Below are 20,792 nucleotides of genomic sequence, written 5' to 3'. Positions count from 1 at the left end.
TAGCAATGATATTCAGCCCACTATCCAGATAGCTGGAGACAGAAAAAAAAGCTGTCCCAAATTAACAAGGAATGAATATTGCCTGTATCCAGATAAGTTCTAGGACTGCCCTGGCTCTGCTCCAATACTGTCTGGATACCAACAAAGTAGTCTGTAAGGATATTCAGAAGCAGGCACTACCATCTGGAAAACTGCTTAAGAATAAACAAAGTGCTGGAATAATTATACTTACTCCAATTATATCAAGGGAAACAATAACAGCAGAACATTTTCTGTTCTATCAATTAAAAAACACAAAAAACAACTGTCTCAAAAGAAAAAAAAATTTATTTTGCTTAGACAAAATGACATACTACATGTGTGGAAAAAATCCAGTCCATCAAATGATGCAGCATACAATGGAACCAGTTAGCTGTAAAGAACTGCATCAACACCCTCTCCCACCACAAAAAAATTATGTCACTTGTATACATCATCACTTTTGCTGGTTTGCCCATGCAACCTTCTCCCACTGCACAAGGTGAGATACCACAGAAAATTGAACAGTGATTACTGTCCCAAACAATGATCATTAGTGATCATAATCCATAATCTGAAATTTAAGTAAAAATAAATAGCTTGGCACAAAAGCCACACTGATATGAGATCTTTTATTGTGTAACTGCTTTCAACACCCCTCTGAGAACCTTGAAACTCATCAACTGCTGGTTCTCCTTGGGTGGATAGCACGGACCACGTTCTGTGACATAGGAGTAAGGGAACCGTAGTACCCAGAGACCATCTGAGGGTAAGGTTATCTCTGGCTTCTCGGGATAGAAAATTGGACAAGGTAGGGGTCCAGGCTGCACCTGTAAAAAAAAAAAAAAATTTTCATTTAAATAGACATGCCTAGAATTGCAATGAAGAGAGATGAAGTATTTGCAGGTTCCAATGAAAGATTAGTTTTCTTACCTCCGCTAATCTTCCTTCTTGTAAATCTCCTCTGGAGGCTGAACTAGAGGGTTCTTGTATGTCTGATCCCTCCCCTTTGGGCTACCTGCCTGGGAGCTTCCTGTCTTGCTCAGTTAATAGACAAGCCATGTAGAGCTATGACAACAGGAAACAGAAGAAAAGAAAGAAGGCATGGGAACTCCCACTACCAGTGAATTCTACCCAAGAAATTAATATACAAAAAACTACGGCCAAAAAAGGCCAACTGGAATCAAACACATAATGTAAACATTATAAAACTGCAAAATTTATAGAACGTAGACACAGCCTGAAGATCAGAAGGGGCACACCCCTCCCCCCTGGGAACCCCACCAACCCTTAAACCTTACAATGGGGAATACGCATGTAATGCTTAGTGAGGCTGGTCAAAGACAGAAATCTAGCTTACCAGTTACTGAAGAGGCAACCTGCGAATCGGACAAAACAGATGGGCAGGAGTGCAGCCTCCAGAGGAGATTTACAAGAAGGAAGATTAGCAGAGGTAAGAAACCTAATCTTTCATTCTTGTGCAATCCCTGTGGAGGCTGAACTAGAGGGACGTATCAAAGCAGTCCCAAATCTCAGGGGGGGCCCAATGAGCTCACCGTCAGAACAGAATACCAAAGGCCACATCACCCTTAGCTGCCACAGCAAGCCGGTAAACCCTGGAAAAAGAATGAAGGGAAGCCCACATAGCTGCACAACAAATTTCCTCAGGCGAGACTGCTTGAAATTCAGCCCATGAGAAAGCCATTCCTCTGGTAGAGTGAGCCTTCACCTCAAGCTGAGGCTTCTTCCCCGCCGCCACATAGGCTGCAGAAATGGCCACACAAAACCAACACGAGATGGTAGTCTTGGAAGCGGGCTGACCCTGGCTTGCAAGGCCCACCAGGACAAACAGAAGGCCCAACAGACGGAAGTCGTTAGGGGTCTCTGGGTATCTCAAAAGGAGATGCTGCACATCCAGAGACCGCAAAACACTGTCCTTAGATAAGGAACAAAGGCTGGCAGCCAAACTTCCTGGTTCACATGGAAAGTGGAAACCACTTTCGGAAGAAAAGAAGGCACAGTCCTCAAAATCACAGCAGACTCCGTGATGTGAAGAATAGGATCTCTGCACGACAAAGCCTGAGGCTCTGACACTCGCTGTGCCGATGTGACTGCCACCAGGAAAACAGTCTTAATGATAAGATCTTTCAGAGAGATCCTATCCAGGGGTTCTTAGGGTGGACGAGTCATGGAGAGTAGGACCAAATTCAGGTTCCAGGACGGGCAAGGCAGTCGCAAGGGAGGCCTCAGCCTCCCGGTCCCCCTCAAGAACTGGACAACATCCGGGTGAGAAGCCAGAGAACCCCTGAACGAAGAGGGACCTAAACAGGAAAGTCCCGCAAACTGAACACGCAGAGAAAAGACCCTTCCTGAGGCCATCCTGCAGGAAGTCTAGAACATGAGCCACCGATGGTACTAAGGGGTCCACCTGAATCCCTGCACACCAAGCCTGAAAACACCTCCAGGCTTTTGCATAGGCCGATACCATCGATTTCCGCTTACTCTGCAGGAGCGTGGCGACAACTACAGAGGAATAACTCCTGGCCATCAAGGCTGCCCGCTCAAGTGCCAGGCTGTAGGACCAACGTAGTCTGGATCTTGAAGTGCAATTGGGCACTGCGTGAGCAACCTCCGATAGCAAGAAAGACGCAGACCTCTCTCTGAGCTCAACCTCACAAGATCTGTATACCAAGGTCTTTTGAGCCAATCTGGAGCCACAAGGATCACTGGACCCCTGTGAGAGGACACTCAGCGCAGCATGTGCCCTATCATGGGCCACAGGGGAAAGATGTACAGAAGTTCCCCTGTGGGCCAAGGTTGAACCAGATCATCGAGTCCTTCGCTGCCGACCTCTCGTCTGTGGCTGAAGAATCTGTCTGCCTTTCTGTGCATTGATTACGCCATCAGATCGAAGGTGGGATGACCCCAGCGGCTCACTATCGCCTCGAACGCCAGCCCTGACAGGGACCATTCTCCCTGGTCCAGAGTCTGATGACTGAGAAAGTCTGCCTGAACGTTTTCTACGCCGGCCACATGAGCCGCAGATAAAGCCAAGAGATGACACTCTGCCCAACCAAACAGCAACTGAGCCTCCAATCCCAGCATGGGACTCCCCATGCCCCCTTGACGGCTGACATAGGCAACAGCCGTCGCATTGTCTGAGAACACATGGACAGCCTTCCCTTGGAATCTTAGCAGAGCTAACCGGATCGCTCGTAGCTCCAGTCGATTGATCGACCATCTGCTCTCCCTTGGCGTCCAGCGGCCCTGGACCGGGATGGACATGCAAACTGCTCCCCACCCTCGAAAGACTTACGTCCATAGTCAGGGTCACCCAATCCAAGACCCGCAGAGGGAGCCCTTTGGTCAGAGTGACTGAGTTCAACCACCACATCATACTGCTGTGCCCCACTGTCAACCAAGGCAGCCTCATCCCCAGCGCATCTCTCTGGGTATTCCACCGCGTCAGAAGCAAAAACTGAAGAGGACACAGGCGAGCTCTTGCCCACAGAATCACATCTATGGTCGCCACCATGGGACTCAACACCTGCAGGTACTGCCAGGCCATCGGTGCCGGGACCGCTAACATGTCCTGAATCACCCTGCTGAGTTTGAGTTTTCTGGATCCTGGAATACCCGGTTCAGATCCATGGGGAACTCGATTTCCAGGCACTCCAAGTCCTGGGTCAGCTCGAGGCGACTCTTCTTAAGACTGATCACCCATCTGAGATGTTCCAGCAAAGATACCATTTGGTGAACTGCCAAGCGTCCCTGCGCCCACGAGTAAGCTCTGATCAGCAAGTTGTTGAGGTACGGACGCACGAGCACACCCAGAGATCTCAGATAGGCAGCTACCACCACCAAGATCTTGGGAAAAGTCCTGGGTGCCGATGCCAAACCAAAAGGGAGCGCCACAAACTGGAAATGCCTCCCGAGAACATGAAACCTCAGGAACCTCCGATGATCTGGGAATATTGTAGAATAAACTGATTTCAACCATGCAGTGAAGCTACAGGATCAAAACTGAGCAAGACAGAAAGCTCCCAGGCAGGTAGCCCAAAGGGGAAGGATCATCTTTTAGTTGCCCTGCAGCAGAAGCTATCAGACATACAAGAACCCTCTAGTTCAGCCTCCAGAGGGATTGCACAAGAATACCTTTTATTGGAATAATGTTAAAAATAAACCATTGTTAATAAGCAGACTGGCATGGTCAAGAAAATAGTGATTCCTTCAGGGTGTCCCAGATAGAAACCTTAGTGGTTTCTGATTGCCACTTTGGTTGTATGTTCATTCTTGTTCACTTTTCGGTTTAAAATCTGCATCTTAAGTACAGTGGTACCTCGGTTTACAAGTGCACTAGTTTGCAAGTGTTTTGCAAGACAAGCAACACATTCGCAAAATCGGCGCCTCGGAAACTGAGCTTGCCTCGATTTCGAGCAGTGGCCCCCGCGATCCGGCACCCCCCCCGTGATCCCCCCTCCCCCGCTTGCGTCGCACCCCCCCACCGCCGCGATCTGAAATCCCCCAGATCCATCCGAACACGCTTCTTACTTCCATCTGGCCACCGACACCAGCATGTCCTGTGCATTGGTGCCGGTGCCCAAAGATCTGCCTTCTCTTCTTTGCTGGGCCTTGAGCATCTGCGCATGCTCAAGGCTGCGAGTTCACGCTCTCTCCGAGATTCTTGGAGATCTCAGAGAATCTCTGAGAGAGCGTGAACTTGCAGGCCTTGAGCATGCGCAGATGCTCAAGGCCCAGCAAAGAAGAGAAGGCAGATCTTTGGGCACCGGCACCAACGCACAGGACATGCTGGTGCCGGTGGCCAGAAGCATGTTCGTGTGGGTCTGGGGGATTTCAGATCGCGGCGAGCAGGGGGGGGGGGGGGGAGTGCCAGATCGCGGGGTGGAGGGTGCTGGATCACGTGGGGGGGCCTTCGGGGGAGCAATGACAGTTCTCGGGGGAGGGGGGTAGAGCAGCGCTGCTGGCCTCGGGGGGTGGGGGTGGTTGGGAACGTATCAAGCGAGTTTCCCTTAGTTCCTATGGGGAAACTCGCTTTGATATACAAGTATTTTGCTTCTGGAACGAATTATGCTCGTAAACCAAGGTACCACTGTATATTAATATATAATATGAAAATGAGAGACTTGTAGAAAGGAGAAAACAGTTGGAAGCTGCACACAACTAATTTTCTGATTTTCACATCACAAACAAATTTCTTGCATCTAGAGAGAATGACATGGGAACAAATTTTTCCCCGTATCCGCAGGAACTCATTTCCCCATCCCATCCCTGCCTCATTCCTGCAAGTTCTGTCCTCATCTGCACAAGCCTATTACTGAATGACAGATATGAGTGACAGATTAGAAGGTGGGGGGGGGGAGCATGAAAAAGAGCTAGGTGCTTTGTGGTTTCAATAGCAAAACATTTTATGATGTGAGGAAGGCAGGATAGATGATTGTTGATTCTCCTGAACACCACACAGGATGAATTGGTAGGTCTACTATATGTTTTGTAGTAAAAAAAAAAAAAAAAAAAAGAGAGAGATAAGTGAATCACATAGCTCATACCATGCTATGGGGAGACTACTGGCTTCAGTGATCAACAAAGGCACCCTTAAGAGACTGACTTACTAAAGTTTCTTTGGTCACAAAACACAGAACAGAAAAGAGGCTTTAGTACTTCAGCTCCTAAAAGAGTGGCTGCTGATCTTGGGAGAGAATTCCCCCACCGAACACTCAAACTTCACTGGGGATAATGTTGAAGGGATATGGAAGGAGAAGTGAGAGAGGTATCAGGCATTGGCTGCTAGAATTAATGAAAATTTGTTATGGTCTTTAGCAAGACAATTTAGTACCTGAGGCGTTAGTGTCATTTGAATAGGTGCATCTGGCACTACAAAGAAGAGCCTCATAAGCTGAGCGTAGTGCGGTTTAAGTCCTCTTCCCTGAGATGGTGAAAGAATGTATAAAGGCATGTCCGTATTAAGGGCCTTTATGGCAGATTCCTTTGGTCCACTCCCCATCACTTTCATTATTTTATCAGGTCCAGAACACATAAACCTGCGACCACGGGAATCTTCATATTCAAAGCCAACAAATGCTCGGGCAATGTCATCTCTCCTCCTTCCTCTTCCCATGACCACAGCAGTTCTTTTGCCAGCAACAGCCTTATTAGGGGCAGGCCAGGAATTAGTGTCCAGATCTCCTTCATCTTCAGACCTTGTTCTAATGACAATGTCCCATGGCATCAAGTAATTAGTTCCTGGAATGAAGCCTAGCTGATCTAATCCAGTGTGGAAGTTGTATGACTTTGCTGAGCCCAGCTTTATCAAGGACCAGCTGGAGAATTTGGGCAAAAGGCCTTTAGGACAGTTTGAGTGCAGCATGCCAGGGAGATACTCCACAGTGGATGCCTGACGATCGAGCAAACTAAGCTGTTTTTCATTCTTTGCATCTCCTCCTTGTCCATGGGCCTCTGGATTGTCCCCTCCAGCTTGAGGATCAGCTGAAAACATGCCTAAACTGTCTGTGGACTGACCCAAGCTCAGGGCCAGACTTAAACTAGTGCTCTCCCCTGGGGTCTGAGGTTCTTTTTCTTTGAGTTTCTCAACTTCTCCTTCCTGAGGGGCAATCGGAGTTTCATTCTTGGCAGGTGCTGGATCTGGTGTGCTGGGCTGAAATATTGGAAAGTTGATGTGCTCCAACTTACCACAACACTTCTCCTCTAACATCTGCAGAAATACAATGAGAAACAGGCATTATATTTTTGGTCACTTTATTCAATTCACAATCAGATCTCAGCTCAGTGTTTCACTAACTATCCTTTAATTGTGACAGACTGCACTCAAAACCCATAACTAAGTTCAAACCTAAAGCAGTTTAGAAATACAAATATTTAATGTGAATTACAGCTATACATGAGGAAATAACCCTATACTGCTCAGTAGACAGATCAGGTACATGCCAGTGTAAAAGAAAAATCTTCAGATCCAAGGGGATTCTAATAGATACTTTGGAAATAATCTGAGCCCAACTTTCCCAAAAGGCCTGAATATAGGCCACTACCACCAATTATGGAAGTACATACCAACCTCTCTGTAATCCCTCCAACATAAGTTAGTTATTTGCAGAAAATAGTGAGAGTTGAGACAGAGTAAGATATCAGTGTTATAAAAGTTTTACACTAGGCTAATATAGAGGAAGTTCTGTCACCCAAATTATATGACAAACAACCCCCCCCACACACACAATGCTCCACACGAAAATGGAGAGAAGACAAAAACAGCAGCAGACTGAACAGATGATCTGGATGAAGAGATCTTTATTGGATGTCTCCAAAGTCTAAAATCTTTGCATTATGTGTAATAGTCCATAAGAATAAGATCCATAAACCTGAGATGACGAGACTCAACATGGTCTGTGTTTCAACCTGAAGGTTTTCTTCAGGTATCCTAGAGGTATATCTCTAAAAAAATGCTTTGAGTAAAAAAATTCAATGTTATATATAGTATGCTACACTTCCAAACTCAACATAGTATATAGTGCATAGCACTTCTAAACGTTTAAGCCAATGAGTTGTTACTGAGGAGTCTTATGTGGGATAAATTAACATGAAAAATTTATTTCTCCTGAAGAAGCTTATTAAGCAAAACAGAGAGCATCTCTGTAGGGATAGTGTAGCCAGTAACAGCTTGGGACAGTGCAGCACAGCATGTTTAGTGATAAATGTGGTATAATGGACTTGTGAGAAAGGACATTATGAGTTCAGATAAATATAATGGTACCTTGGTTTGCGAGCATAATTCATTCCAGAAGCATGCTCGTAATCCAAAGCGCTCATATATCAAAGCAAATTTCCCATAGGAAATAATGGAAACTCGGACGATTCGTTCCACATCCCAAAACCTTTAATAGAAAACAGAAAATACAGTACTGTACGTATTGCAAGATCTCACTCATTTTGAACAGTCACTACACTGCGGGAGAATTAGGCGTGATGCTTTTATTATGTTCAGCCGCACTCAGCATGAGATGTGCGTATGTTGTATGCGCTTGAACTGCGGGTGCATGTATTATATTCGACGCGATTAGTGATGCAACGCACGTATATGTGCTCATACTACAAGACAACGTTTATTTATTGAATTAAAATTTAAGAAAATGTTTTGCTCCTCTTGCAAAACACTTGTAAACCACGTCACTCGCTATCCAAGGTTTGACTGCACTGTGCTCTTGGTGATTTAACCCTTAGCAATGAAACTCAAATGAAGTCAAACTGAACACTAGACTAGGGGCTGAAAATTAAAAAAATAAATTTAATAAATATTTATAAAAGTAATTTTTTTTTATAACCAAAGATGACAAGAGCTCTTAAGACATTCTAAATCTTTCTGAGCATGTATATTGAGTCTTTAGGTATTTTGAAAGTATCCCCTTTTTGTATATGCTGGGTTGATATCTAGAGATGGCCCATCTTTTTCAAGAATTATTGATTAACAAATCAATATAAACATATTTAAAGTTTTTATCTTGGCTAACTTGACAGAATTTTGGTCCTAGTGTTTTCGCTATTCTTTATAGCAAAAGGCTTTGCTGAATTGATCCCTTTGTCATTAAGTAATGGCAGCAACAGGGAGACAAGTTAAATGAAAGCACAATCATCTTTACTAAACAAAAATATTAAATACCAGGTATACTGAATTTCTTATTATACTACTTCAAAAACTCTCAATTATTAGCGCTAATTAGTTTATTATTCAATAAACTTTGTGAGCACAAATTGGGCACATGTACAATTTTTAGTGCCTTTTATAGAATTAGGAACGTTAAGTAATCATTGCTTAGCTTATAGATGAAGCATGCTACCAACCTCTAGATCAGGGGTGCCCACACTTTTTGGGCTTGTGAGCTACTTTTTAAATGACCAAGTCAAAATGATCTACCAACAATAAAATAAAAAAAACAACACAAAGCACACTGTATGCATAGAAAATGTTAATCATCATTCCTATTCCAGGGTTTTTCAAAGAGGTCAAAGCAGATGACTCTAAGCACTATCACCTCAGTAACAACCATACAAAAATAGACAAATATACCCCCTCCCTTTTTACTAAACCACGATAGCAGTTTTTAGCGCAGCGCTGCTCTCGACACTCATAGGCTCCCTGCGCTAAAAACCTCTATTGCGGTTTAGTAAAAGGGGACCTTAGTGTAAAATATAGACAGCAGATATAAATTCAGACACATTTTGATCACTAAATTTAAAATAAAATCATTTTCCCTACCTTGTCTGGTGATTTCATGAGTCTCTGGTTGCACTTTCTTCTTCTGACTGTGCATACAATCTTTCTTCCCTTCTTTTAGCCTGTATGCTTCTTCTCCTCCAGACCTCATTCCTTCCCCCCAACTTTTCCTTCCTCTTCCCTGCCCTTTCTTTCTCTCTGCCTCCCTTTCTTTTTTTTCTGTTTCTCTTCTTTCCTTCTTTCTCCCTGCCCTCCCCCAAGCCACTGCCACTGCCATTACCATCAGGGACCAGGACCCAAACGCCACCAATAACAGGCCCCAGGCTCTCCCTGCTTCGGACAACCAGCATTTCTGCCGTCGGGAAGAGGAAGGCTGATCAGCCCAAGATCGTGATCAACCTATTGGGGGAAATGCTGCCGGGTCCTGCCTTCGCGGAAACAGAAAGTAGGCAGGACCCGGCAGGAACAAGAACAAATGCTTCACTAACCTGTCTCCCGCATTAGCCCATAGCGAACGCTTGCTTCAGGGCTCTCAACATGTGCGTGCCGGCTTCCCTTCTCCCCCCCCCCCCGACATAACTTTCGGTTTCGGAGGGAAGAGAAGAGAAGCCTTCACGCACATGTTAGAGCCCGGAGAATAAGTTCGCTAGGGGCTGAAATCTCCAAGCCGGTTTTTTTTTAATGTTCAGCAGCGGCAGATGACAGCTGGGCGGACCGCCCAGCTAAAAGGCCCTAGGGAGAACACTGCAGAGGAAGGCTGATCGGCCCGTAGATCAGGACGGCAACACGAGTGCGATCGACTCGAGTTGCCTTCCTGAGCTACTGGTCGATCACGATCGACGTGTTGGGCACCCCTGCTCTAGATATATTAATGCAAGCCATTAAATTACCTGATAAAAATCATAATTAGCACTCTTAATATCAAAAGGATCATCACGAGGTGCTTGCTTGCGTCCACAGTTACAACTGCCTGTTGATCGGGCACGACTGTTATGATATAATACTGGGGGATTTCTTTCTGGTTCCGTTTTTTCTCCTGCAAAAAAAAAAGTGCATGTTTGTTTGCAATGGAAGATTAGGTTTATACCTTCAATAATCTTCTTTCTGTTAGCCCCTAGAGCAGGGGTGTCAAAGTCCCTCCTCGAGGGCCGGAATCCAGTCGGGTTTTCTGGATTTCCCCAATGAATATGCATTGAAAGCAGTGCATGCAAATAGATCTCATGCAGATTCATTGGGGAAATCCTGAAAACCCGACTGGATTCTGGCCCTCGAGGACCGACTTTGACACCTGTGCCCTAGAGGATTCCATACACTAGGTGTTCAATCCCAACCCGCAGTCCGGGTGTTGAAGAAATCTTCATCTTTTCTGAACACATACTCCGCCCCCTTAGCCTGAGAGTCAGCAAACAACCTTAGTTCAGTCCCAAAACCAAGCACATACCTGCAAATCCAGGACAAGGGGGTACGGGGAAAAATCCCCATCAACACAAGTAACCCATGAACTATTTTGCTCTGCAAAATATTAACAAGTAAGAAACAGGCACAAAGGCAACTCAGAAAAACATTGAGGAACAATGCAGTACCAACCTGTTGCGTGAAGTGAGCACCCCAAGAAAGGCCTTCAGTAATGTGTATACTCACAGAAACTTCCCACAGGATCTGCCAAAATGGCTGGAAAAACTTCAAACCTATAATGAGAGTGACCGAGGCAGAAAGGAGCAGGCTACTCCAAACAACTGAGTGAATACAGAGAGGGCAGGTCGTATGGAATTCTCAAAGGACTAACAGAAAGAAGATTATCGAAGGTATAAACCAAATCTTCCCTTCTGTTATGCCCCTTCTGGATTCCATATGCTAGGTGACGCACCAAAGCCTTGGTAGTTTGGGAGGGACAGAAGAGCCCGCCCTCAAACCAGAGGTCCCGGAAAATAGCATCAGAACGTGCTGCCACAACAACTCAGTAAAACTGGGCAAAAGTATGAAGAGAGGACCAAGAAACCACCCTGCAAATTTCATCAGGATCAATTGCACAAGATGCCCCCCATGATGCAGCCGCACTTCTCGTCAAATGCTGTAAACAAGATCGGCAGCTGCTTTCCACGTGCGATGGAAGTCACAGAAAGCAGTTACTTACCGTAACAGGTGTTACCATAACAGGTGTTATCCAGGGACAGCAGGCATATATTCTCACATGTGGGTGACGTCTTCTACGGAGCCCCGATGCGGACAGCGTTTCAAGCAAACTTGATTGAAGATTCAAGCTTGCTGGCTGCACCACGCATGTGTGCCTCCTGCTCCACTAGAGGGCGCATCCCCTCCTCATGGTCTCCAGTTCACATATCCAGCCAAGAAGCCAACCCCGGGGAGGTGGGCGGGTTGTGAGAATATATGCCTGCTGTCCCTGGATAACACCTGTTACGGTAAGTAACTGTGCTTTATCCCAGGACAAGCAGGCATGATATTCTCACATGTGGGTGACCTCCAAGCTAACTGATAAGGGATGGAGGGAGGTTGGCAATTCAAGAAAATAGGTTACGTAAGACCGATTGGCCAAATCGGCCATCGCTCCTGGACAGTGTATCCAGGCAGTAGTGTGAGGTGAAGTATGAACCGAAGACCACATGGCAGCCTTGCAGATATCCTCGATAGGCGTGGACCTGAGGAAAGCTATCGAAGCTGCCATCGCTCGGACCTTATGTCCCGTAACTCGACCGTAAAGCGCGAGACCAGCCTGAGCGTAGCAGAAAGAACTACAAGCAGCTAACCAGTTGGACAGGGTGCGCTTGGAAACTGGGCGCCCCAACCTGTTAGGGTCGAAGAACAAAAACAACTGGGGGGCCGTCCGATGAGACTGGGTGCGTTGGAGGTAGAAGGCCAACGCCCGCTTGCAGTCGAGAGTGTGAAGCGCCACCTCTCCGGGATGAGTGGGGCTTGGGGAAGAACACAGGTAGAACAAGGGACTGGTTGAGATGAAAATCAGACACCACCTTAGGCAAAAACTTAGGGTGAGTGCGGAGGACCACCTTGTCATGGTGGAATACTGTGAAAGGTGGGTCCGCCACCAAGGCCTGCAGCTCGCTAACCCTCTGAGCAGAAGTGAGAGCGAGTAGGAAGATCACTTTCCAAGTGAGGAACTTAAGATGACACTTATCCATAGGCTCAAATGGAGGTTTCATCAGTTGAGCTAGAACCACATTGAGATCCCAAACCACCGGAGGCGGTTTGAGGGGAGGATGAACATTCAGGAGCCCCTTCATGAAACGGGAAACTAAGGGATGGAGTGAAAGAGCCTTCCCTTCCAGGGGCTGATGAAAGGCAGCAATGGCGCTGAGATGGACTCGAATGGAATTGGTCTTCAGGCCAGAGTGAGATAAATGGAGTAAATACTCCAGAACCAAGGACACAGGGACCGACACCGGGTCCTGGCGGTGAGAGGAGCACCAGGACGAGAATCTAGTCCACTTCTGAGAATAGCAGAGTCTAGTCGAGACCTTCCGAGAAGCCTCCAACACTTCCCTGACCAACTGAGATACAGGGAAGGAAGTCAAGGGGAAAGAAACCAAGCAGTCAGATGAAGAGACTGAAGATTGGGATGTAACAGTGAACCCCGGACTCTGAGATAGCAGAGAGGGAAAGACAGGCAGAAGCAGAGGTTCCCTGACACTGAGTTAAAGTAGTAGGGAGAACCAAGGCTGGCGGGGCCATCGAGGAGCGATCAAGATCAGAGTGGCCCTCAGAGATTTTAGATGGACCAGCGTCCTCAGAATCAGAGGAAACGGTGGAATGCATAGAGGAACTTTCCCTCCCAATCTAGGAGGAAGGCATCGGCCTCGAGACGGTCCGGGGAGTATATCCTTGAACAGAAGAGAGGCAGTTTTTGATTGTCGGGGGAGGCGAACAGATCTATCTGGGGAGTCCCCCATGTGTCGAACACCTGTCGCAGCACCTGAGAGTGCAGGGACCACTCGTGTGGCTGGAGGAGGCGGCTGAGCCTGTCCGCCAGGCAGTTTTGTTCCCCTTGGATGTAAACCGCTCGAAGGGAGATGTTTTGGGAGACCGCCCACTCCCAGAGCCGTAAGGCCTCCTGGCAGAGGGGCCAAGACCCCATCCCTCCTTGCTTGTTTACGTAGTACATCGCCACCTGGTTGTCCGTGCGGACGAGAACCACCCGGTCGTGAAGCAGATGCTGAAAGGCCACCGCGGCGAGGTAAATGGCCCGAAGCTCCAGCACGTTGATGTGGCAGTGACGGTCCTCTGTGGTCCATAGGCCTTGCGTGTGTAGACCGTCTACATGAGCCCCCCAAGCGTACTCCGACAAGTCCATGGTTAGGACCTTGTGGTGTGGCGGGGCGAGAAAGAGCAAACCCTTGGAAAGATTCGAAGAGTCGGCCCACCAACGGAGCGATCTTTGCAAGGAAGGAGTCACTGTCACGTGGCGGTAGATCGGGTCCCGATCCTGTCGCCATTGTGATGCCAAGGTCCACTGTGGTAACCGCAGATGGAGGCGGGCAAGCGGGGTAACGTGGACTGTGGAGGCCATATGGCCGAGGAGCGTCATCATCTGTCGTGCCGAGACGGTGGCCGATCTCGAGACTTGTCGGTTCAGATTTACCAACGCCTCCCGACGCTGAGGAGGGAGGAACGAACGCAGACGGACCGTGTCCAGCACGGCCCCGATGAATTGTAAGGACTGAGAGGGCCATAGCTGGGATTTTGGGAAGTTTATCTTGAACCCCAGACACTGAAGCGCAGTAATAGTCTGTTGGGTCGCTGAGATAACCCCCTCCCTGGTCGAGGCTTTGATCAACCAATCGTCCAGGTAGGGGAATACCTGCAGACCCTGGGAGCGCAAGGTAGCCGCGACTACTACGAGGCACTTCGTGAAGACTCGGGGGGACGAGGACAGGCCGAAGGGGAGGACCCGATATTGCAGGTGGAGGTCCCCCACCTGAAAGCGCAGGAACCTGCGGCAAGCAGGGTGCACCGGAACATGGATGTAGGCCTCCTTCAGATCGAGGGAGCAGAGCCAATCGCCTTCGCTGATCAAGGGGTAAAGGATCGGAAGGGAAAGCATCCGAAACTTTTCCCGTACCAGAAACTTGTTCAGGCGCCTTAAGTCCAGGATCGGGCGCAGGTCTCCCGTCTTCTTCGGTACCAGGAAGTAGCGGGAGTAAAACCCTTGGCCCCTTTGTTTTGGGGGACCGGCTCCACCGCCCGCAGGCGGAGGAGGTCCTGTGCCTCGGAGAGGAGATGGGGCAACTGCGCTCGATTTGGAGGACACGCACTCGGTGGGCTGTCGGGGGGTACCTCCCGAAAGTTGAGCGAGTACTCTGATGAGATCACGCCAAGGACCCATGAGTCCGACGTGATGGCTTTCCAGCGAGGGTAGTAGGCTCGTAGGCGGCGCCCGATGGGGAGGAGGCCCGGTGGAGGTGCAGAGGAGGCCCGCCCCCGTCCGCTCATTCCGTCAAAAGGACGGAGACGGCTTCGCCTGCGCCGTGGGCTGTGACTTTGGTGGAGCCCTAGAGTGAGCCTGGGGGCGTCGCGGCGGTGGTCTGGAAAAGGCCGGTGTGGACTTCTGGGGGTAGCGGCGAGGTAATCCCCAGAAAGGGCTCCATTATACGTCATGTGGACAGCCACACCGCAGGAGGAAGAGAGGACAGAGTCGTCACCTGTCTGCCTGGAGCAAGAGTGAAGGACGTGGCCAACAGGATCTCCAGGATCATAGACAGCACAGGGGGGGGAGGATACTGCTGTGCTCATCCACGTGGGAACAAATGATGTGAGCGGACGGAAGTATAACAGGGAAGAGATGAAGGGCCAGCTCTGCTCACTTGGAAGACAGCTGAAGATCAGGGAGGTGAAGGTGGCCTTCTCCAAGATCCTCCCAGTACCAAGAGCGGATGGAAAGAGACAAGGGGAATTGCAAGCTATTAACGCCTGGATCTGACGATGGTGCGAAGAAGAAGACTTTGACTTCGTGCGCAACTGGACGGCGTTCTGGGGAAAAAGCAAGTACTACAGAAAGGATGGACTACACCTCAACAAGGAAGGAGCAAGAGTTTTGGCAGGCAATATGAAGAAGGCCATCGAGAAGGCTTTAAACTAACAAATAGGGGAAAGCCGACAGTCGACCACCAGTCGATGGCACGGACGACAGGATGCCCCGATGAAGGAGCCAGGGGCTACTGCTCATACACAGGAGGGGACGACCTGACAGCAAATAAGGAAGACAAGGCAGGAAGGAACAACTCAGACACAGGAGGGGATGACCGCACAGCAAACAAGGGAGACAACACTGGAGCGGTTAGGGATAACGTGAAAGAAACAGTAGGGACAGCAAAGAGTAGAAAGTCCAAAAAGGTAACACGAAGAGAACTCAAATGTATGTATACGAATGCTAGAAGTCTAGGAAACAAAATGGGGGAACTAGAGACAATAGCAAGACATGATAAGTTGGAAATCATTGGCATAACAGAAACATGGTGGAATGAAAACAAATGGGACACCGTACTACAGGGATACAAACTATATAGAAGAGATCGAGTAGGGCAGAAAGGTGGGGACGAGCGATCTCAATGTGATCAACTTTAAGCTTGACATCGGGAATAGAAAACGTGCCAAAACCTTAACCAAAACCTTTAACTTTAAAAAGGGCAAATACGATCGCATGAGAGCCATGGTGAAACAACGACTCAAGAAAAAGGTGGACAAACTTGAAACGGTAGACCAGACATGGTCCCTACTGAAAAATACTATCACAGAAGCACAAAATCTCCACATTCTGAGGATCTCCAAAGAGGGGAGAACAAAAGGTAAGGGAGAACCGGCATGGCTTACCAGACAGGTGAGGGAAGCCATAAAAGAAAAGAAGGACTCTTTCAAAAAATGGAAACACATGAAAACAACCGAAGCAAGGAAAAAACATAAAGATGATCAGAAGAAATGTCACAAGGCGGTGAGGGATGCCAAAAAGGACTATGAGGAAAAAATAGCGCAAGAGGCCAAAAACTTCAAACCCTTCTTTAGATACGTGAAAGGGAAAAAACCCGCAAAAGAGGCGGTGGGACCCCTGGACGACCAGGGAAGAAAAGGGTACATCAAGGAAGATAAACAAATTGCAGACAAACTAAATTCCTTCTTTGCGTCCGTCTTTACGGAGGAGGATACCGCTAAAATACCAGAAGCAGTGAAAGTGTTTAGTGGAGTAATAGAAGACAGCCTCACCACAGTTGAAGTGGAGTTGGACCAGATATACTACCAGATCGACAAACTTAAAAGTGACAAATCCCCTGGACCGGATGGAATTCACCCGAGAGTTTTAAAGAAATTAAAGATTGAAATCGGAGAGCTATTGCAAAAACCTGACAATCTGAAAATCAGAACTGGACAGATACCAGAGGACTGGAAGATAGCGAATGTCACGCCAATTTTCAAAAAAGGATCGAGAGGGGAACCGGGCAACTACAGACCTGTGAGCCTTACGTCTGTCCCTGGAAAGATGGTTGAAGCACTGATCAAGGATAGCATAGTCCGGCACCTAGATACACACGACTTGATGAAACCCAGTCAACATGGGTTCAGGAAAGGGAAATCATGTTTAACGAATTTACTTCAATTTTTTGAGACCGTGAACAAGCAAATTGATAGTGGAATGCCGGTGGACATAATATATTTGGACTTCCAGAAAGCATTCAACAAAGTTCCACATGAAAGACTTCTCAGGAAACTACAAAGCCATGGAATAGAGGGAGATATACAAAGGTGGATAGGCAAATGGCTGGAAAACAGAAAGCAGAGAGTGGGCATAAATGGGAAGTTCTCAGACTGGGAGAAAGTGACTAGTGGTGTGCCCCAGGGCTCAGTGCTTGGGCCGATCCTATTTAATATTTATATCAATGACCTGGAAGACGGAATATCCAGTGAGATCATTAAGTTTGCAGACGACACAAAGCTATGCCGGGCAATCAGATCGCAGGAGGATAGCGAGGAACTCCAGAGCGACTTGTATCAGTTAGAGAAATGGGCAGAGCAATGGCAGATGAAGTTCAACGTGGAGAAATGCAAAGTAATGCATTTAGGTAGTAAGAATAAGGAACATGAGTATAGAATGTCAGGCGCAACTCTGGGTAAGAGCGAACAAGAAAAGGACCTGGGTGTACTGATAGATAGGACCCTGAAGCCGTCGGCACAATGCGCGGCAGCGGCAAAGAAAGCAAACAGAATGTTAGGCATGATAAAGAAAGGAATCACGAGTAGATCGGAGAAAGTCATAATGCCGCTTTATAGAGCAATGGTCAGACCACACTTGGAATACTGTGTCCAACATTGGTCTCCCAACCTAAAGAAGGATATAAAACTGCTGGAGAGGGTGCAGAGACGAGCAACGAAGTTAATAAGAGGTATGGAGAACTTGGAATATGAGGAACGACTCAAGAAACTGGGACTGTTCTCCCTTGAGAAGAGGAGGCTACGAGGGGACATGATCGAGACGTTCAAAATGCTGAAAGGCATCGATAAAATAGAGCAGGAAAATAAATTATTTACATTGTCCAACGCGACACGGACAAGAGGACATGGTTTGAAGCTAAGGGGGGACAAGTCCAGGACAAATGTCAGGAAGTTCAGCTTTACGCAGCGAGTGGTAGACGCCTGGAATGCTCTCCCAAAGGAGGTTATTAAGGAATCCACTGTGCTGGGATTCAAAGGCAAATTAGATGCACATCTCCTTACGAGAGGCATAGAGGGATATGGGTGACTAAAACTACATCAGGTGTACACCTGACTGGGCCTCCGCGTGTGCGGATCGCCGGACTCGATGGACCATGGGTCTGATCCGGAGATGGCAGTTCTTATATTCTTTTGTTTAGGCTTCTGCCGGACAAGAGACGCGAAGGAATGTTCGTGTTCCGACAACAGTTTCGTAGCAGCCTCGATGGTGTCGTCGAAGAGCTCCTTCCCGACGCAAGGGAGGTTGGCTAACCGATCTTGCAGGTTAGGGTCCATATCGATGAGTCGTAGCCATGCCAGCCGGCGCATGGACACCGCAAAGGCTGCGACCCTGGAAGACAGTTCAAAGCCGTCATAAGCGGCATGGAACAAGTGCAGTCTGAGGTTGGAAAAATCCTCGAGGAGGAGGCCGAACTCTGTCTGGCGAGGGGTGGGTAAGCTCTCCGAGAAGGAGGCAAGCCGCCCAATGAGGTGCTTGAGGTAGGAGGAAAAAGTAAAGGTGTAGTTCAGGACTCTAGCGGTCATCATAGAGTTCTGATACAACCGGCGTCCGAATTTGTCCAGTGTCCGGCCTTCGCGTCCAGGAGGGACTGCCGCGGACACCCTAGAGGGGTGAGCTTTTTTTTTTTAGAGAAGACTCCACCAGTAAGGATTTGGTGGGACAGCTGTGGTTGCTCAAACCCCGGGTAAGGTACCGTCCGGTACTTAGACTCCATTTTAGATGGGACCGCCGTCACCATGTAAGGAGTTTCGAGGTTCCTGATAAGGGTCTGCCCGAGTACCGGGTTCAGTGGTAACCGGAGGGACTCTCGGGGCGGGGAAGGCATATCCTGCTCCGCCAGGTATTCCTTGGAGTACCTTGAGTCAGATTGTAAGTCCAAGTCAAGGGCACGTCCCATGTCCTGGACGAACCTCGTGAAGGATGGTCGGTGGGGTCCCGTGGCCCCTTGCGGGGATGGTGACCGAGACCTCCGTTTGGCCGAGAAGGAAGGAGAAGCCTCCCTCGAATAGCGGGGTTCTCGCTCAGACCCTCGGTCCAATACCAGAGACGCGCTGTGGAAGCGCTCCGGGGTCGAGGACCTGCGTCGTCTCGGGGAGCCCCTCGGGGACGCCGCCGGGGTTCTGGGTATCAACCGATGTCTGGTCGTGGATCCCTCCCCGGACTCCCTCGGCGAAAGCCTTGGGCCTCGGACCGGAGCCCCGGACCGAGGGTGAGTCAATAGGAGCTGTGGGTTGGTGAGAGATAGCTCGGTAACCCTTAGCGGCCCCCCCGATCGAGTCGAGGGGGAGCGCCCTCGAGCCGGAGGGGAACTCCGGGCTTTCTTAGAGGTGTCTCGATTTTCGTTTCGCCCCGGGGGGGGTCGCGGGTCGGCTGGGGGTGCGGTCGGAGGTTCTTGGGGGGGGGCGGTCGTTGGGGGGAGGGGGGTTTGCGTCGAGGGCAGGAGGGCCTGGGATCCCTCCTGCCCGTAATGTAGTGCGGGGTGGGGGTCGCCATGGCCAGGAGGGTTTGGGCTCCCTCCTGGCCCGAACAACTAGCGGGGGGGTCGCCAGGGCCAGGAGGACTTGGGCTCCCTCCTGGCCCGATATTGTCGGGGAGTCGGCGGGGCAAAAGGGCTTGGGCTCCCTTTTGCCCCGATCGTGTCGGGGAGTCGGGGGGGCAAGAGGGCTTGAGCTCCCTCTTGCCCCGATCGTGTCGGGGAGTCGGGACCGCCAAGAGGAAGCAGCAGGACACCGGTAGGAGCTTCTACATGATGGGGGGGTCGGGAGGCTGTGGGGGTGCGAGCGGTCCTTCAGGGTGGGGGTGCGGGTGGGAGTGCGTGCGAGCGGTCCTTCGGGGTGGGGGTGCGTGCGAGCGGTCCTTCGGGGGGTGGGGGTGAATCGGACGTCGGGGGGGGGGCATCAGGCTTTCAGGGTGGGGACAGGACTTCAAGGGGGAGAGGAGAGTCGGGGCGGGCGAAAGGAGAGTTGGGGTGGCCAGAGGAGAGTCGGGGCGGGCGAAAGGAGAGTCGGGCAGCATGCGCGGTATATGGGTGTGCGCGGTATATAAAAATTTCTGTACATAAATTTGTGTTTTTCGCGCGCTATACCCGTGTGCGCATTTTACACGGGTGCGCGTTATCTACGTGAAAATACGGTACTTTTAGTGATGTTACCAGGTTTAGGTGAATATTATCTATAGTGAAAGGGGCAATCAAGCTTATATCTTTTTCCATGGGAAGAGTAAAGCTTTTGTTTTCTGGATGTTGAGAGCCAACATGTTAGAGCTAAGCCATTGTTTCATCTTCACTAGTTTTTTATTGATCTCTATTATTTCTTCTTTATTTTCTGGATTTAGAGGGTGGAGGACTTGAATATCATCAGCATAAGAGAAGGTGGTGAAGCCTATGGACTGACACAAATTTAGTAATGGAGATAGAAAAATATTGAATAATAATGGAGACAGAATGGATCCTTGGGGGATACCAAAATTAAGAGTGTAAGGTTTGGAAACAGTGTCAAAGTTAATTAAGGATGATTGTTTAGAAAGAAAAGAGCTAAACCAGTCTAGTATTTGGTCACAAACGCCTATAGACTTCAGTCTTTCAAGAAGCAATACATGATCAAAGGTGTCAAATGCTGCTGACAGGTCTAAGGAAAAAAGAATAACACAATTATGGTGATCTAAGTGATAGAGTATATTTGTGGTCAAACCAATCAGTGAATATTCTGTGGAATGATTCTTCCTAAACCCTGTTTGATATGGATGTAGAGCATTAGTTGATTTGACAAAATCTGATAATTGGTCAAATACTATTTTTTTCTG

The 20,792-nt window shown here is 48.6% G+C and overlaps 1 protein-coding gene across 1 annotated transcript in view; it reads right to left on the bottom strand.

Annotated features, from left to right (window-relative positions):
- Positions 1-309: 309 nt before the first annotated feature.
- Positions 310-20,792, bottom strand: part of SMG8 (SMG8 nonsense mediated mRNA decay factor) — a 28,776-nt gene continuing 8,293 nt past the window's right edge. Inside the window, exons 2-4 of the mRNA XM_033922452.1 lie at positions 10,150-10,295; positions 5,873-6,748; positions 310-848 (exon numbers count right to left, since the gene is read on the bottom strand). Of these exons, the coding sequence (XP_033778343.1) occupies positions 651-848; positions 5,873-6,748; positions 10,150-10,295 (1,220 nt within the window). The 3' untranslated portion in view covers positions 310-650. The remainder of the gene's footprint in view (positions 849-5,872; positions 6,749-10,149; positions 10,296-20,792) is intronic.

The sequence above is a fragment of the Geotrypetes seraphini genome, chromosome 15, assembly GCF_902459505.1.
Source record: "Geotrypetes seraphini chromosome 15, aGeoSer1.1, whole genome shotgun sequence".
Lineage (NCBI taxonomy): Eukaryota > Metazoa > Chordata > Amphibia > Gymnophiona > Dermophiidae > Geotrypetes > Geotrypetes seraphini.
This window is presented reverse-complemented; position numbering and strand designations above follow the sequence as displayed.